The 16,840-nt window shown below is 37.0% G+C and overlaps 1 protein-coding gene across 1 annotated transcript in view; it reads left to right on the forward strand.

Moving 5' to 3' along the window:
* LOC117114213 (5'-3' exoribonuclease 1-like) overlaps positions 1 to 16,840 on the forward strand; it is a 50,303-nt gene that overhangs the window by 1,048 nt on the left and 32,415 nt on the right. The window contains exons 2-12 of the mRNA XM_033257807.1: positions 1,346 to 1,477; positions 4,178 to 4,278; positions 5,026 to 5,233; positions 6,014 to 6,124; positions 6,845 to 7,018; positions 8,440 to 8,602; positions 12,706 to 12,773; positions 13,280 to 13,399; positions 14,477 to 14,582; positions 15,269 to 15,380; positions 15,869 to 15,958. Of these exons, the coding sequence (XP_033113698.1) occupies positions 1,346 to 1,477; positions 4,178 to 4,278; positions 5,026 to 5,233; positions 6,014 to 6,124; positions 6,845 to 7,018; positions 8,440 to 8,602; positions 12,706 to 12,773; positions 13,280 to 13,399; positions 14,477 to 14,582; positions 15,269 to 15,380; positions 15,869 to 15,958 (1,385 nt within the window). The remainder of the gene's footprint in view (positions 1 to 1,345; positions 1,478 to 4,177; positions 4,279 to 5,025; positions 5,234 to 6,013; positions 6,125 to 6,844; positions 7,019 to 8,439; positions 8,603 to 12,705; positions 12,774 to 13,279; positions 13,400 to 14,476; positions 14,583 to 15,268; positions 15,381 to 15,868; positions 15,959 to 16,840) is intronic.

Genomic DNA, 16,840 nt, shown 5'->3' on the forward strand with positions numbered 1-16,840 from the left:
TATATATATATATATATATATATGGATGGGGGCGCTAATGAATTTTCGCACCTAACTTTTAATTCTTAATCTTTTTACCTCAATTTTCTTCTCACAGTCACAACACATAATTATAAAAAATTTTTACATGATTCAACCACTCATAGAGTACATTTTTTCAACAAAAAGATACCTTTATAAGTATAGGTTGATACAGGGTTTCCGCGCTTGAGTCAATTCTTAAGTTTTGAACCCATTAAAGGCCAGTCTTATAATTTTAATTGGAATTTTCCCATGAAACATCCAACAACAAAATGTGGCATCATGCAGTACCATCTTTTTGAACTTTCTTGTTGTAATCGAGGTTAATCGAACCGACGTTTATCATTGGCTTTATTAGTTGTTTTTCTGGATTTAGGCCCCTAGGCCCTATTTTTCGATCTGTGTACGCAATTGGATCATTACTAATTTTTGAAGTAATTATTGTACGTGTGAATTTCATGTGAACACACGTAGTCAAACAACAGCACCATACAATATGAAGAATGACATACAATATGGCAAATAGATAAGTTTTCATAAACATTTAATCAAAAAACTTCATGCTGCAAACTCAGACATTCTGGCAATTTCTTACTGATTGCAAAATGGCAGCCGCTCGTCGTGCTAGCCAACACAGATTCCCTGTACTTACTGTATTTGTGGGCTTATTTGTTGAAAAAGGTACTTTGTGAGTGGTTAAATCATGTGAACATGTTTGTTAATTATATGTTGTGACTGTTAGAAGAACATTGAGGTGAAAACTTTAAGAATTAAAAGTTCTGGCAATTCCTTAATGATTGCAAAATGGCAGCCGCTCGTCGTGCTAGTGAACACAGATTCGTTGTACTTATTTGTTGAAAAAGGTATTTTGTGAGTGGTTAAATCAGGTGAAAATGTTTGTTAATTATATTGTGAGTGTGAGAAGAACGTTGAGGTAAAAAAATTAAGAATTAAATGTTAGGTGCGAAAGTGCATTAGCGCCATGGATGGGTACAGTACGTGTTAGCATGTATTTGTATGAATTGCTTAATTTAAAGATCAGGAAAATTGATGAACTGATTCACCAGCAAAGCCTAGTCTGTTTTAGACTAACTAACCTTATTAACCAATTTTTGCTGTGCTCTGCCATGCTTGTGCCCCCATGTTGCCCTTATTATCCCAGTGTGATTTCAATTTAACATCAATTGACCAATATCATATAAATTTTAAATTGCTCTTCCTTGGCCTTGGATAATAGCTTAGATAGATTTAGTAACTAGTGAATTTTTGTTACATGTGGTATTTACTTTATCTTTAAAATGTGTTTTTTTTTTTATCTCCTTAGATTCCTGAATTTGATAACCTTTATTTTGATATGAATGGCATTGTTCATACATGTTCTCATCCAGACGATGGAAATGTTCATTTTAGAATCACAGAAGAAAAGATATTTAGTGACATATGCCATTACATTGAGGTACAGTGTTATAAAACTCCATACCGTACAATAAATGAACAGAGAAAAAATGTAGTGAAACACAGATTGATTAAAAAACCGAAACGGCCACACTTTTTGACCAGAACGGCAATAAGTCAAAACGGCAAGACCAAAACGATGCTAATTGTTTAATTATATGTCATAAAAGTAAAAATGCGAAAAAATAAACTAATTATGAACATGAAAGTGTACTACGATTAAATACGGTAAAAATTAGGCTAAATAGCAGCAGCAATAATATCATTAACAATAATACAGTAATAATAATACTAATAATAATAATAAAAATAGTCATACAAATTCAATATTAAAAAGATTGGGGGGGGGGGGAATATAAAGCAGTAAAACATAAGAAAAAATAAAACTTAAATACAGACAAAATGAGGCTAAACAATTTATGTCATAAAAATATAATAATAATAATAATAATAATAATAATAATAATTAATAATAATTGAAAGTGGGAAAATAGCCCATGGCAATATTCAATTGGCCTATCGGGACAATTTTAAAACGATTCAGAAAATTGTAACTGTTGCCTGCGCCCGCTGGCATTGATTTCACTCCTTTTCCTGGTCTATGCCATTTTAGTACTTGTCATTGCCGTTTTGGTTCATTGCCGTTTTGGTCATTGCCATTTTGGTTTATTGCCATTTGACCTGCTACCAAATCCTGTATGTGCTACTAAATTTATTACAATATGTAGTTACAGTACCTAGTGTGGCAGAATATTCTATTAATAAATAGACACATTTCTCGAGGTTTGTTTGCAGCCAGTCACGTGACATAATACTGGGTATTAGGGCCAACTCAGACAGCGTTGTAGGACACAGCTCAATGTGATTTGTTATCGCGTCGGGTTTGTGTGAGTTAAATGCAGACGCGATGGTTTGTGTCGGGCAGTTAGGTTGTAGAATATTAAACATGTTCAATAATTCTCACAATGGCTCAAGACTGTCCCTGACGTTTAATCTTGTCGGGCTGCGCCGTACGACGCTGTCTGAGTTGGCCTTTACTCTAGAGAATTTGTGTAAAAATGAAGATCAGTGTAAAAATATAGGAAAGGGTAATGTTATGGTTGCGAAGAACAACCGCCCACCATTGGGCGAGACTTTTTTATACCTTGTTTAGCAAACCCGCCGACTGCAAATATTGATGATTTCGAATAAAAATAAAATTTTATTTTTGGCCAATTGGTGCACCCGCCGCCACGAAAAAGTGTAAATTTCCGGAAAAAATAATAGTTAAAAAAAATTTTTTATTATGTGCTTTACAGCAGAAACACGTTTTCCTATTACTGAGCGTCACTCGCGCTGCCTGTTTACAATTGATATGCACTATACGTCACATGGCCAACCTATTACTGAGCGTCACTCGCGCTGCCTGTTTACAATTGATATGCACTATACGTCACATGGCCAACCTAGCGGTTTAAGTGCTTCTACTAGATTAAACTGTTTCATTCCTTAATAACTTAAAGTCAGGCTCTGGAGGAAAAATTTTTTTTATATGTTGTAGAACTGATTTTTCTAAGACAGAAAAAAGTTGTTTGACGAAGAACTGGGGAACAGTGAACGAGATACAGATTTTTGAATACTTAAAATAAAGGTGTAAAATTGGGCGGTTATGCCCCTTTCCCCCCAGTTTCAAAAATTTTTTTTCCTCTGGAGGCTTGACTTTAACGATCAGCCAAAGAGTACATATTCTTAAGCAGGAATCCTATAATATAATTCTATGATACAGTATTCTAGGCATGTGCGTTAACTCTATTGCTTGTTGGTGCATGTATGTGTGTCTGTGTACACTGTGTAGCTGTGTCTGTGTGTGTACTGTGTATGGCTGTGGTTCCCTGAAAACCAACAGATACTGTATGCACCATTTTATCAAGTCTCTTTTGAAACAGCACCACCAACGTTTAGCAACTTTTCACTGGGGGATGTCCACCAGCCTAGCTTGAGCAAATTTTGTTTATCCAGACATATCTTTTTTTGAGTACTTAACAACCAAAAAGGTTTTATGGACCTCTAGTTTTTTTTTTTTTGGCATTTTGTTTTCAAAGACTAGCCTAGGCCTCTACAACAGCAAGGTTGTGCACCAGTCACAGTAAACACTAGTAACTACGTAGAGCGAAATGCCTAGGCAGGCCTTTGGAAGTCCCCCAGTGGTACAGTAGTTGCAAAAATGGTGTAATTAACAATTACAATTTCATAAAAATCGCTACACGCTATCGCCGACTTCTTTGGCAATGCTGATTGGTCATTCGATTCAGGGAGCATTCCCGATTGCATCAGGGACAGCCATGCGGTGCAAGAATTGCAGTGAAAAACGTGTAGCGACTGTGTAACGATTGTATGGAGACCCAGCTCAACTCATCAGTCAAATAACGATTACCAACTGTCCGTCCTCTAGTTCCTGAACAACTTGTTACCAATCATAGCGCCAACCTTGTTCTTTTTCATTCATGCAATGTCCTACTGTAGTTAAATACATGTTTGCTTGCTTCACTATCATAGCTCCACTACATGTAAACAAAAATGACTTCATTTTAACCTACTTTCAAAACTGAGGGCGCAGTAGCCCAAAATCTTAAAAAAAGCCGCTACGCATAGTATACTACAGACCTTACCCAAGTGGTTTATTTAAAAATGTCTGTGTTAAGGTTTGCGTATTGTGTTTCAGGTGTTGTTCCGATTGATCAAACCAAGGAAGGTATTTTACATGGCTATTGATGGTTGTGCCCCTCGGGCTAAAATGAACCAACAGAGAGGACGCCGGTTTAGGTAATATAACATGAAGGGTTCTTAATTGATTATTTAATTAATTACAGTACAGGTGAAGTTGTATTTTTTTTTTTGAAGTATACTTAAAAATGGTAATCCTTTCAGTTAAGCATTGTAAGGTTACTCGCACCTTTTAGGCTGTCTTAAATCAACTTGAGTACATTTAACAAGTCCTGCACAATAAGTAATAAGATAATATAGCTTCTATCTTGTGCCAACTATCTATCAAGCTATTTTGAGATCCAGTGGCTCTTAATGAAAAAAAAAACAATGTGGTAAATTGTTTTTTATATTTTAAATGATTTGTTTCTTGTACACTACAATTAACTACATAAACAAATGCTGATTTTTAAATGCTACATTTTGAAGAAAGAGTGTATTGAAATTGCATTGAAGAGAGAATAACTGCAACATTTGAATTCATGTGGAAATCCTTAATTGTTTGACCATGTGACGCAAATACTTTGTAACTGATGGTTTTGAAGTACTGTAATAAGGAGCTTTTGTTTGATGATTGAAACCCTAGGTAAATTCTTATAACATAAGAAGTATTGAAATGTATGCAGGTGCCACATACACATAAGGTCTATTTTATATTCAATTCCTTATTGGCCACCATTGCCGTTTTTTTCCCAAGGTACTGCAGAAGTTGTATGGTACTTCCAACTAGTATACGAGCGTCAGCATTCTACTTTTTTTTCTTCAAAAAAGCTTATTTAAAAAAAAGTTATAACCACTATTCTATAGGACTGCAAAAGCATCGGAGGAACAAGAGAAGCAAGCTTTAGCAAAAGGAGAGAAATTACCGGATGAGAAGCGCTTTGACTCAAACTGCATCACACCAGGTACACCATTCATGGTGCGACTTCACAGTCATCTGCAGTATTTCATATCCCAAAAGGTCTCTTCTGACCCCCTTTGGCAGAATATTAGGATCTACTTGTCAGGCCATGAGGTTTGGTATTTTTTTATTCAAGATTTTATGTTTATTTAATTTATACTATATGTCAGTAATATTGGAAAAAAATATTTCCATATTTCATTCTAATTGTTCACTTTTTCTTGGAACTATGATGTATAATTATAAGTCAAAATTTGTTTGGTCATTTTTTTGATGTTTAACACTCTGACTGCCAGAGCTTTGAACAAATAGTATCAGCCACGGCCAGACTTTTTAGAAAATTTTAACACTTGCGAAAATCGTTGAGAGTGCGTATGTGATCAGATTAACATGTAGTGAATACTACAAGAACTACAAAGATTTTATCTCTACAATGGTACCAAACACTATATTCTAATCACAATCTGTGACCCGTAACAGTAAAATGAAAATGACTCACTTTTGGAGACTTTCGCAATTTCGCACAATGAAGCTGAGATAATCGCAATTTCGTGAAAGTAAATCAATACCGCTCTATGCTAATGTAAACAAACAAATAGTAAAATACTTGCGGTCCAGACTGAATAATAGTGTTAAAACTGTTAGTACATGTCAGTAATTACCCCATCTATTGGATTCCGTAAAAAAACCTGAAACACAGAGATTTCCGTGTTTGGCGGTCAAGCGTAGTGTTACCAAATGCAGAGATCTCCGTGTTTGACCGTGGATACAACTAGATACACGCATGCACAGTTCAAACCACGAATAGGCTTATTGTTGTATGAATATTAATATAAAATGGCATGATTAACAACTTCAATAATTTGGGTATTATCAATTTTAATAACTTTTTAGACCCCAGGTGAAGGAGAACACAAGATCATGGATTTTATTCGCAGCGAAAAAAGTGATCAAAATTATGATCCTAATACACGGCATTGTTTATATGGTCTAGATGCAGATTTGGTAAGTACTGTAGTCATAATAAATTCATATTTTACATTTTTCTGTTCTTTTAAATTTTAAAACTTTCAAATCTTTAAGTTGTATTTAACTCTCAGTGGTGGATTCAGGTGGGGCCCCGTAGGCCTGAGCCTCCAACATTTGTCAATATTATTTAAAAAATGGAAAATTATATTCCAATTTAAGTCTGAAAGTGCCAAATCTGGCCATCTAGAGGTGCCAGAATCATAAATTTTCTTATCTCAGCCCCAACCATGGTGGGGCTGAGGTGGTCTAGGTCTTCCATCTGTGAAAGTCTCTCCCTGGACCCCCTCTATTTTGAATTCCTAGATTTGCCACCGACTCTAATTTTCAAGCTTAATTTTTATCATGTCAGATATGTCTGCCGATGCCATAAAATCTCCCAAAAAGAATGTTGTATTTCTACCTCATTCAAATAAATATAATTAAGCATTAACTAATCTAATATTTTACAGTACTTTATTTCACAACATTGCATTATATATATGACCCTGCAACTAGATCTTAAGCAAGGGCCTAAATGAGGCCTACTACTAGGCTTTACATTTTTTATTTGTCAGTAAAATTGTTTTTAAATTTTTTTTTTTACCTAGGTGATTTTGGCAGAACTATAATGTATAGTTTTGTTTAACCATTATTATGTTGCCTTTGGTTTCTTACTATCAGATCTGTTCCTAAAATTTTTTTTTGTTACTTTTAAAGATTATGCTTGGCCTTATCACTCATGAGCCTCATTTCTCATTGTTACGAGAGGAAGTGCGGTTTGGTAAGCAGGCAGAAAAGAAGCGCCCAACATCAGCCGAAGAGACCACATTCCATCTACTGCATCTGTCTCTGCTTAGAGAGTATCTAGATGCTGAGTTTGAGCCTTTAAAGGTGAGGTCTATACATCATTTCATTCAACTTAATTTCAAAAAATCAAAATACAATTATGCAGGGCTTGCCCTAACTTTTTTTGGTAACTAGCCCACTGGGCTAGTTTACTAGAGATTTTACTAGCCCACAGAATATTTTACTAGCCCACAGACAGGACAAAATTTTGTTTCTAAATATTTATTAGCGACAATTAAATTTGAAGGTTGATTTGCAATTTCATAATTTCTGTAGCATTGCTGTTTGAGCTATCCTCTCAAAATATTGTTGAATAAATAAATAAAAAAAATCACCCATGCTGCAAAATCGACTCTGGTTATAACAGGGACAGATGAGTATGTCTTACATCTCCCTGGTTATAACTTTGGCTTTCTAATATTTAACAAAGGGCCCAGAAATCAATCAAACCAATGCATCTGTTAAATATTTAGGTCTCAAGTCACTCACCCCCAATGGCAATAAATCTTGATTAGGCTACCTAACCTAGGCAAGGCTAGGCTACATAGACCTAGACAAGACCTAGGCCTAGGGCCTAGGCTAGCCTAGCCTACCTATAGCATTGAAGTACTTATTATTAAAAGTTGAACATTTTCAAAATATCATTATGAGAAAATAATATGAATATAAGGTAGTACATTAAATTAAATGTTCTAACTACCGAAATTAACCAGATTGAACGATCAAACGATCTTCATATTGAGAGAAAGATAACGTGCCATCCTCCTGTAGTGGTTGGTGAATGACTTGGGGATCATCTTAATAATTAAACACTCACGCATGTGGAGAGCTGTAAGCTAGCTAGAGTGTACTCTCTGGGCTACGGTACCTCCTGTGCAGGGATTGTCTCGAAAGTTCCGCTTTTTTTCCTTTTTTTTTTTTTAAGAAAATGTTTTTTCTTGCTAATTCTCCACTAGACAACCGGGCAACATGAGGAGTAAATAGGCTAGCCCGGAGCGGTTTTTACTAGACATTGTACGCCGGGCTAGTACTAAATCGAGCCCTGTTATGAGATGATGATTTTTAATCCTTTCAATAAAAATATTAATTTAACAAGTTATTATTTGGAAATGTCTCTTAGGTACCAGCATCAGTGACCAAAAAGGAAAATTAAGTTTTAATATATTTATATTCTCCACATTATTATTAGCTTTAAAATGATGGGTCATTTGCTGCAATCAACTTACTAATTGCCAAAATTATTTGTAAAAGTATTACAGGTTCTCTGTACTAAAGTATACAATACTGCCACATTCTATGTTAATTATTCAGTTTAACATCTAGCGACAGTAAACTGGTTTTTGGATGGCAAGCCTCATATTGTAATCACACACAAAATTAATGCCATGTTTGTAGTCTAGGCTGTTCAACATGCATTCTCACTTGGTATCACTGCTAACATATTCCCTTTTAAATTCAATTTATAGAAATTTGAGTGGTATGATCTGGAGAATGTGATTGATGACTGGGTGTTCATGGGCTTCCTTGTTGGGAATGACTTTGTTCCACATTTGCCTGATTTGCATATTAACCATGATGCTTTGCCATTGCTTTTCAAATCTTACATGGAAGTTGGTTCCGATTTGAAGGGTCAGTACTCATTTTTTCCTGGTATCAGTACTTTCTTATTAGTAATTTTTTATCTGTCCAAATATATGTACTACAGTTATTTGGTGATGGAATTCAGTAACTACAGTGGGATTGGAAGGTCGCGAGTTGAATGGCAGAGCGGATAAAGCAGGGGCACCACAACCTCAGCTATAATATCAGCGCTGTTTCAAATGGCACACTCGCCTATGGTTCCGGAGATGAAACAAGTCTTCTCGGATAAGGGCTATAAACTGTAGGCCCAGTGTACAAAATTGGCTCATGTGCACTATAAAGAACCCAGTACATTTTTTGAGACGAGAGTAGGGGGTTACCCTGGTCCCTACAGCCCCTGTTGTGGACAGAAGAAAGTGGCTGGTGTCAGTTTATGAGGTAGCTCAGACACGAAGAGACCCTTAGTGGAGAAGAAAATTACTGTATAAGCTAACTGTAGTCCACACTTCTGATCTGCGCTCTGATCTTCATGAAGTAGCGCTATATAAATGCTGTTGTGAATGTATGTAGGTACTTCAATGGCTTATTAAATGCTGGTACTATAATGGGATTGGAATGTGGTGCTACGTTGGGTTTGGAATGTGGGTACTACAGTGGGATGTGAATGTGGGTACTACAGTGGGATGTGAATGTGGGTATCTGTACTACAGTGGGATGTGAATGTGGGTACTACAGTGGGATGTGAATGTGGGTACTACAGTGGGATGTGAATGTGGGTACTACAGTGGGATGTGAATGTGGGTACTACAGTGGGATGTGAATGTGGGTACTACAGTGGGATGTGAATGTGGGTACTACAGTGGGATGTGAATGTGGGTACTACAGTGGGATGTGAATGTGGGTACTACAGTGGGATGTGAATGTGGGTACTACAGTGGGATGTGAATGTGGGTACTACAGTGGGATGTGAATGTGGGTACTACAGTGGGATGTGAATGTGGGTACTACAGTGGGATGTGAATGTGGGTACTACAGTGGGATGTGAATGTGGGTACTACAGTGGGATGTGAATGTGGGTACTACAGTGGGATGTGAATGTGGGTACTACAGTGGGATGTGAATGTGGGTACTACAGTGGGATGTGAATGTGGGTACTACAGTGGGATGTGAATGTGGGTACTACAGTGGGATGTGAATGTGGGTACTACAGTGGGATGTGAATGTGGGTACTACAGTGGGATGTGAATGTGGGTACTACAGTGGGATGTGAATGTGGGTACTACAGTGGGATGTGAATGTGGGTACTACAGTGGGATGTGAATGTGGGTACTACAGTGGGATGTGAATGTGGGTACTACAGTGGGATGTGAATGTGGGTACTACAGTGGGATGTGAATGTGGGTACTACAGTGGGATGTGAATGTGGGTACTACAGTGGGATGTGAATGTGGGTACTACAGTGGGATGTGAATGTGGGTACTACAGTGGGATGTGAATGTGGGTACTACAGTGGGATGTGAATGTGGGTACTACAGTGGGATGTGAATGTGGGTACTACAGTGGGATGTGAATGTGGGTACTACAGTGGGATGTGAATGTGGGTACTACAGTGGGATGTGAATGTGGGTACTACAGTGGGATGTGAATGTGGGTACTACAGTGGGATGTGAATGTGGGTACTACAGTGGGATGTGAATGTGGGTACTACAGTGGGATGTGAATGTGGGTACTACAGTGGGATGTGAATGTGGGTACTACAGTGGGATGTGAATGTGGGTACTACAGTGGGATGTGAATGTGGGTACTACAGTGGGATGTGAATGTGGGTACTACAGTGGGATGTGAATGTGGGTACTACAGTGGGATGTGAATGTGGGTACTACAGTGGGATGTGAATGTGGGTACTACAGTGGGATGTGAATGTGGGTACTACAGTGGGATGTGAATGTGGGTACTACAGTGGGATGTGAATGTGGGTACTACAGTGGGATGTGAATGTGGGTACTACAGTGGGATGTGAATGTGGGTACTACAGTGGGATGTGAATGTGGGTACTACAGTGGGATGTGAATGTGGGTACTACAGTGGGATGTGAATGTGGGTACTACAGTGGGATGTGAATGTGGGTACTACAGTGGGATGTGAATGTGGGTACCTGTACTACAGTGGGATGTGAATGTGGGTACTACAGTGGGATGTGAATGTGGGTACTACAGTGGGATTGGAATGCTGGTACTTCTTTACATTGAGATTTGAATGTGGTTACTACAGTGGGAATGGAATGTAGGGATTGGAACGTAGGTATTACAGTAGGTTTGAAATGCTGGTGCTACAGTGGGATTGGAATGCTAGTACTTGCAGTGGGATTGGAATGTAGGTACGACAGAGGTATTTTATAATGTGGGTGCTCCAGTGGAATTGGAATGTTAGTGCTACAGTGGGATTAGAATGCTGGCAGTGGCGTAACGATGGGGCCGGGGCCCTGTGTATTTCTGAAACTGGGGGCTCTTTTTGGGTCCCGGTCACCAACTCCATCGTTTAACTTTAGATGTGCATTGTTATTCTAAAAGGTTTTAACGACGAATAAATGATATATGGATCCAGAAAATTGAGACCAGGGAGGGACTTTCACAGTTGAGTCTATACCACCTCAGGCCCACCATGAATGGGGCTGAAGTAAGAAAATTTATGAATATAGCACCTTTAGATGGCCGGAAATGGAACTTCACAGACATAAAATTGTGAATATAATTTTGTTGTTATCTCCAGTTAAAAAATATTTTGACAAATTTAGTGGTGCCCGGGCCGGCAGCTCTTCCCCCACCCCACTCACCCTTTATTTCGCCACTAGATATAGTATGATATGTTCTACAGTCGATTTCAGACACACACGTATCCTGTTGCCTGCACCCTTGTTGGGCTGAGATAAGAAAATATATTATGGCACGTCTTAATGGCCGGAAAAGGCACTCACACAGACTTAAAATTGTGAATATAGTTTTCTCTTTATCTCCATTTAAAATTTTTTTTTTTTCACAAATTTGGTGGGGTCCTCCTGGGCCGAGAGGGGGCCCCCGAATCGTTATAATATGATATATGCCCTACAGTCGATTTCAGACACATTATAATAATAATGATACATTTATATAGCGCATATTGCACATTGCCCCTATGCGCTTTACAGAGAAAAAATATAGGCCAACTGAGAAAATACAAATAACAATAAAATAATAACAATAAAAATAATAATCATAATAACAATAATAACAATGAGACTAAACTACTCCTATTCCTTAAACTAATTAATGGTTAGATTATAGTGTTATTTATCAACAAAGTCCTTTTTGGTCAGGGTGCTAGATCGAGGAACCTATGGGTAGGGCCCCTTCAGGGCACTAAGAATTCGGGGCCCTGCGGACTGCTGCATGAGTGCGAATAGGCATTACGCCACTGAATGCCGGTGCTACAGTGGGATTGAACAAAAAGTATCGTAATATTGTAAATATATAAAAAAAAGTTCCTGAAGCCCTGTCCAGATATCATTACTATGGCAAACTGCAGTTTTTAGTCAAAGAAAATTGTGTAATCTAGATAGGGCTTTAAAGGCCTGTTTATACTTCAGCGATAACGATAACGATAAAAAAACTAAAAAGCAATTGTTTATATAGAAAATAGAAGTTTGAAATTGAAGTTTTTACACTAGAACGATTCGATAACGATTTATCAGTTATGCGATAACTACATATTTTGACAAATCAAATCAGATGACGTCATAATCATGGAAAAACATTAAAATCGTAGTACTGTAGTAGCAACGATTTTATCGTTTTGATTTGATTTGTTAAAATATTTTGTTATCGTATACACGATAAATCGTTATCGAATCGTTCTAGTGTAAAAACTTATCTTATTTCTTTTGTTTTCTATATCAACAATCGCTTTATAGCTTTTTTATCGTTATCATTATCGTTGAAGTATAAACAGGCCTTAAGTCTGACTGTTAATTATTCAAATACCAAAGTTACAAACTGTATTAATCAGTTATCTTTTAGCTCTTTTGACAAACAAATATTATGGAACAATTAGCCCACAAGATATATTTACTCTGAAATATTATAGTTTTGAGTTTTATTAAATTTTTATTTTGACAGGGTTCATAAATGAGGGTGGCGAGTTGAATTTAGAGAGACTTGATATATACCTTCAGTATCTCTCCAAGGTAACACACAATCACCTCATTGATCCAATGTAATGTGTTTGTAATGTATTTAAATAGTGCCTTGCTATGTTCGTAGTATTTAGAGTAGTTCAGTGTCTGCCATAATAATGGTAATGGTCACATATTTGGTATCGTGCCTTTTCCATAGGATACAAAGTGGCCAGAATCAGAGATACTGTAAATGAACAGCAGTAATGTTGGTTGTTTTAAGTATCAACCAAAAAGAATTAATTCTTATGTACGCAATGAATGAAATCAATGCTGCTTCAGAACAGGTATTCCACCAACCGGCGTTGAGGCAGCGTCATTAAGTAGATACATGCAGATATCGAATGGAGTGTTTAATGTAACAGCTTCAGCCTCAGCCTAGTTCTTCAGGTCTACTGCCGTTAGACTGCAAAGAAACATCCTTACCAATGATTTACTTAACAAAAATGCATCTTAAACTAAGAAAGAGTATAATTTACTGTCTATCAATATTTCAGTTACATATATTTATATTTCAGTTTGATAGAGAAAATTTTGAGAACATATTTGTGGACTACAGCTTTTTAGAAAGTAAGAAGGGCAGTGAAGATGCATGGAAAAGTAAAAGAGTAGAAGAAAAGAAGAAAGTACTAAGAAAGGTAAACAACTTGCTTTACTTTTATGTATCTTGCTAACTACCAATCAGTGTATTATAAAAATAACTAAAATATAGATAAATATTGATTTCAAGTAAAAAGGAAGCTATGTTCACTGTTTAAAAAATTCTTTTCTTAGACTCCATTGAGCTTGGGGCTCTAAGAATATAATTGAATATTATAAGTTATTAGCTTTAATGAAAAGAATTGGACAGAGTTTGCAGTAGGTTTGCGGAGGTTTATAGGGTTTGCAGAAGATTTGCAATAGGTTTGCTAGAGGTTTACAGGGTTTATAGTATTTTACATGGTTTGTAGTAGGTTTGCAGGGTTTATAGGGTTTTTCATGGGTTTGTAGTAGGTTTGCTTAGGTTTACAAGGTTTGCAGGATGTTTGCAAAGATTTGCATGAGGTTTACAGGGCTTTCAAGTGTTTGTACTAGGTTTGCTGCTCAAGGTTTACAGGGTTTGCAGGAGGTGTGCATGGTTTCCAATTGTTTGCACTAGGTTTGCTGAGGTTTACAGAAGGTTTGCAGGGTGTACAGGGTTTTCATGGGTTTGTACTAGGTTTGCAGGTGGTTTGCAGTAGGTTTGCAATGTGTACAGGGTTTTTTTAAGTGTTTGCACTAGGTTTGCTGAGGTTTACAGTGGGTGCACAAGGGTTTGCAGGAGGTTTGTGAAGGTTGGCAGGATGTTTGCAGTGTGTTAGTTTAGAACTGCAAGCGGTCCGGCTCTTGGGGTTTTGTTGAAATGCAATTCTATCTCGAGGGCATTCTCGATTTGAATTCTAATAGGGTGCCCTCGGCCATGTCTCTTGGTAGTACTTTTCTAACGTTGCCTTGTGGGCAGTCGGACCACTTGCAATTCTATACTCTTTGGTAATACTTCATCTTCTGCTCCTTGGTGACAATTCCAAGTCCTGCATTTAATTCACATCTTACCAGGTACCAGTTTGTTGTTCTGGGTGAAAGAAACAATTATTGATAAATTGTCTTGTTCACCTGCACAAGGAGAGTAACCAGCATCAAGTTAATTGCAGCTGCATGTTTCCACAATAAACATTAAATTTGATAATCATTTTCAGAAGGAAAATGGGAATGCATTTGAACTGATTGCTGTTGAAAGAGCAGAAGCAGCTGCAGAAGTTGACTTCTTTGGAAAGGAGATTCCAAAGCCCCAAGTTGCAGAGGGTAAGTATGACAATTATACAATTTATTATGTTAAAAATCAATTGTGATCATTCCAACAGATGTATAATGCTTCAGCTTGTGTTCACACTTTTTCATGAGCTTGACATGAGCCTGGTGTAGCCTAACTCCAGTTGTGAACAAGTCGAGCGTTCATGCTAAGTGGGTTGGCAGTCAGTGCAAAAGAAATAAAAATTGACCAGAAGTTAAAGCACCTTCATCGTACCCAAGGATCTGAACAAGTTATTTTAACATACTTATATGAATAACATATCAACTGATCATAAGGGGTCATTTATTATTTTTATAAAATTTACAAGATTACAAAACATACTCTTTTCTGTTACCCCGCCTTCACAATACTCTTTACTGTTACCCCCTCCTTCACCCTGAAAATGACCAACGCAGCAACAGAATGATGATTTTTGTCATTTTGGGATCATCATTTTTTCTTTTCATAAAAGAGTACATAAAGCCTACTGTATACTTTCAACCTATTTTCGCAATAAAGTGTAATAAGCACTGCTCTTAAAAATAACAAAAGCCGCCAAAATTATTTGAGTGCAGCATTGCTTATTAGAACATTATTGCGGTATTGCAGTTCATTGTTGTTGCTCTAGAAAATTATTGTGAAACACAATTGGTGAATTACTTTTTAGAGTATTACCCTTCTTGATTTTTTTTCATAGATGGTGCCGAAAATGACCAAGAACTCTCTTCAGATGAGGTTTTTGAGAAAGAGTTTTTATTACACAAGCAAGATTATTACAAAAATAAGTTTGAGATGGAAACTGTAACAGAGTGAGTATTTGTGTTTCTGATGCTACAATATCTTAACTATGGACTACAGTAAATACCAACATTTTTTTGATAATTACAATGAAAATAGATTCTTTTATATACTGTACTATAAAATGTCTAATAATAATTCATTAATCTATTAGTAACCCTCCATTAATAGACCTTCCTTGAATTTGCTCCTTCGTAAAGATAATGCATGCGGATGGGTTGGGTTAAAAAAGATCAGGGGTGGACATTTGTCTATCCACTTGCGTTTCTGGCGAAGTGTTTTTACAGCTATACTGACTATATTCATTTAATAATTACTTCTGTTGGTGATTTAATGTTTGGATGGCTATACTAAATATAGGGGAGAATAGAGGGAAGTTATTCTGATTCTTAGTGTTGGTACAATCAATACCTTTTGACACTTTCAAATTCAGTTCTGAATGCCATTGTAAACAAACACTTAATTGTATCAAACGTATGAACATTTATTTGTTTTTCAGAGAACGTCTAGAGCAGCTTGTGAAGGACTATGTGGAGGCCCTGCAGTGGATATTGTATTACTATTATAATGGTGTTCAATCTTGGGCCTGGTGCGTTATGTTATTATTAAATATAGCATCCACTGATATTTAAAACAAAATTTTTTTTGTTATTTTTTTACTCTATTGACTTTAGCAAAACCTTATGCTATATTATGCACAGTTTTTTACATTGATCTTCTGTCTACTTCTACTGTTTATTTCTGCAAGCTAGATGCTTTATCTACCACATTTGTATACTTCGTTGATGTAGTACCACCCCCTCTTTATCTCTGATGTACATTATAGATGTTACTTATGTTTTGTATAGTCTTAAAAGTGCTGTTGTCATTTAATATATTACCGATATTCTAAAACTCTTAAACAATGTGATGATAAGCCGGGCAATCATTGCGTCGTACGACTGTCATTTGACAATCCAACTCCGATGCCTGTGAGTGATTGTCAGTGGGAATCTAAATGGATCGTCAATAAACACGGTCCGTTGCGGCACTGCGTTCTCCATAGAATCGCATTGGCCGCTGACCGCCGTGCACAGTAAGTGTCTTGCTTAAGCCATGGTGATCCACTATTATGTCACGGTTCATTTCTGTTTTTGGATAATATGTCCATCTTGAAACGTATTCATTCTATTACCTGGTTGTTGAAATGATTCCTGTTGTGGGTATGACGCATTAGTTTTACCATGGAGGTATTATTGAGAAGGAGATCACTCGGCAAAGCTACGCGCACGCAGCACTATGCAAATGAACCAAGATCAAAGTTGCCGCAGCGCGTAAAGAACGTTTGCGCGATGCCTTTGAAGTCCCATGTGTTCCCCGCCATCAAATTTTCAGGAGGCATAATTGACCAAAAAATTTAACATGACGAAATGGAGAGCACCTTCTTTTCCAAATGCGCACTACATACTGTCAATCACTATGGCTGCGCGAT

This window comes from Anneissia japonica, unplaced genomic scaffold (genome assembly GCF_011630105.1).
Source record: "Anneissia japonica isolate Jap-2015-1 unplaced genomic scaffold, ASM1163010v1 scaffold1525_len913038_cov183, whole genome shotgun sequence".
In the NCBI taxonomy this organism is placed as follows: Eukaryota; Metazoa; Echinodermata; class Crinoidea; order Comatulida; family Comatulidae; genus Anneissia; species Anneissia japonica.